At 42.1% G+C, this 1,585-nt stretch overlaps 1 protein-coding gene across 1 annotated transcript in view; it reads left to right on the top strand.

Moving 5' to 3' along the window:
• The first annotated feature begins 1,091 nt into the window (after nucleotides 1-1,091).
• Nucleotides 1,092-1,585, top strand: part of LOC111647840 (uncharacterized) — a 31,026-nt gene continuing 30,532 nt past the window's right edge. The window contains exon 1 of the mRNA XM_087171558.1: nucleotides 1,092-1,144. Within this exon, the coding sequence (XP_087027684.1) occupies nucleotides 1,092-1,144 (53 nt within the window). The remainder of the gene's footprint in view (nucleotides 1,145-1,585) is intronic.

The raw sequence follows: 1,585 nt of genomic DNA, 5'->3' as shown, positions 1-1,585 counted from the left end.
CACACACACACACACACACACATTTACACACACACACACACACACACCGAGGTGCTCGTCGCTGTCCGTGGTGCTGAAGAGGAGGATGAATTCACCGTCAGGCTGCGCAGCACCGACGATTACTGAGTAAGTTGATTGCACGTCACATTGTGAACAAGCTCATGCTGAAGTGTGTTTTAGTCTAATCTAGGACCAAATATTTCTCTCAGGATTGTCGACCTTCGTCTCAGGCAGCCCAAGATCACAGTGTAAAGTTGCCTTTAAGTGGCTGCAGAGATGAAACAGTTTGATAATTTAACATCAGGATGATAGTGACCACAGTTATCACAGTATTTTTAAAATGTGCTGAAAATGTTCAGAAAGTAATAACTTTCACCAAGTTTCTTCATGGAAACTACAAATAAATATTTGCCAGCACTTTTCACCTTTTTAAGTGGGTTGAACAGCGTTTAAAAAACTCGCCTTTATCCTCTAATTTTGGTGGGAAAAGGGTGTAAGAAGGTTGAAAAATCTCCGGAGGATCACGGCTGCGTTCTGCTGTATTTTTGCTGACACTGCATGTGTCTGGGAGACCGTTGCTGGTTGATGCCTTTCAGAACCTAACATGAGTTAAACTAACCACATTAATTAATCATGGTAATCGACCATGGTTATTGTAATAAAACGGTAATACTAACTAACTAACTAACTATTTCTACTACTAACCATCCACTGTCTACTAACCAGTAACCATTTCATTTCTAAGAGACATCACTCCTATATACATGTTATATGTTACAAAAACAATGATTAAAACAAAACAATCAACAGTATAATGTGTTGGGCTGTCAGGATGTCAGATTTCACTATTATCATGGTCAAAAGAAGAAGAACACAATATTGCTGCAATATCTATAAAAAACCATCATTGCAATATCTGTATACAACTGTTCAACAGAAAAACAACAACAACAAAAAGAATAAATACACTTAATGGAGGCAACCAGATGAAAAGGTAAACAAAAGCTCCACCAGGTCTAACATCTGCCCTCCTGTAACAAACGAGCCTATAGGTCGTATGTGCTGCAGGTCATTATGACCCACTGGTCGTCATGACTACAGCTGTGTCTCAGTTCAGGGGCCGCGTCCTCCAGAGGACGCGGAGGTGTGGTCCTCTGTAGCCGCCATTTGGTGGTCTATGGAGGATTTCCTCTGTGTGTCACTAGCTGCTGTTGCCTAGCAACCCCGAAAACATGTAACGCTTTTCAAAAATACTTGAGGTTTTAACGGTTCATCCTTCAGACGCTGCACCTGAGACCCGTTTGAGTCACAGTGGTGCGACTAGACTGTCCCGTTTGAAGGCTCCTTCAAATGCACAAATCTACAAAGGATCCAACAGGTGGGTCCTTCGTGGTCCAACATATCCCAAGATTCATTGCGTGCTGGCAATGATAGCAAACAACTCCGACAGAGAGCCTGATGCTAACAGCTAACGGTACATCTGTTAAAACCTTACAACAAAACGTTTTTGTGAAAAAAGTTACGTGTTGTCAAGGTTGCTAGGCAACGGAAACCGCGCTTTGTGATGCAACAGTAATGGCGGGAA

This window comes from Seriola lalandi, unplaced genomic scaffold (genome assembly GCF_002814215.2).
Source record: "Seriola lalandi dorsalis isolate HSWRI2012SDOR001 ecotype SW California unplaced genomic scaffold, Sedor1 jcf7180002055009, whole genome shotgun sequence".
NCBI classification, from domain to species: Eukaryota; Metazoa; Chordata; class Actinopteri; order Carangiformes; family Carangidae; genus Seriola; species Seriola lalandi.
The sequence above is the reverse complement of the archived record's forward strand: the minus strand, read 5'-3'. Positions and strand labels throughout refer to the sequence as shown.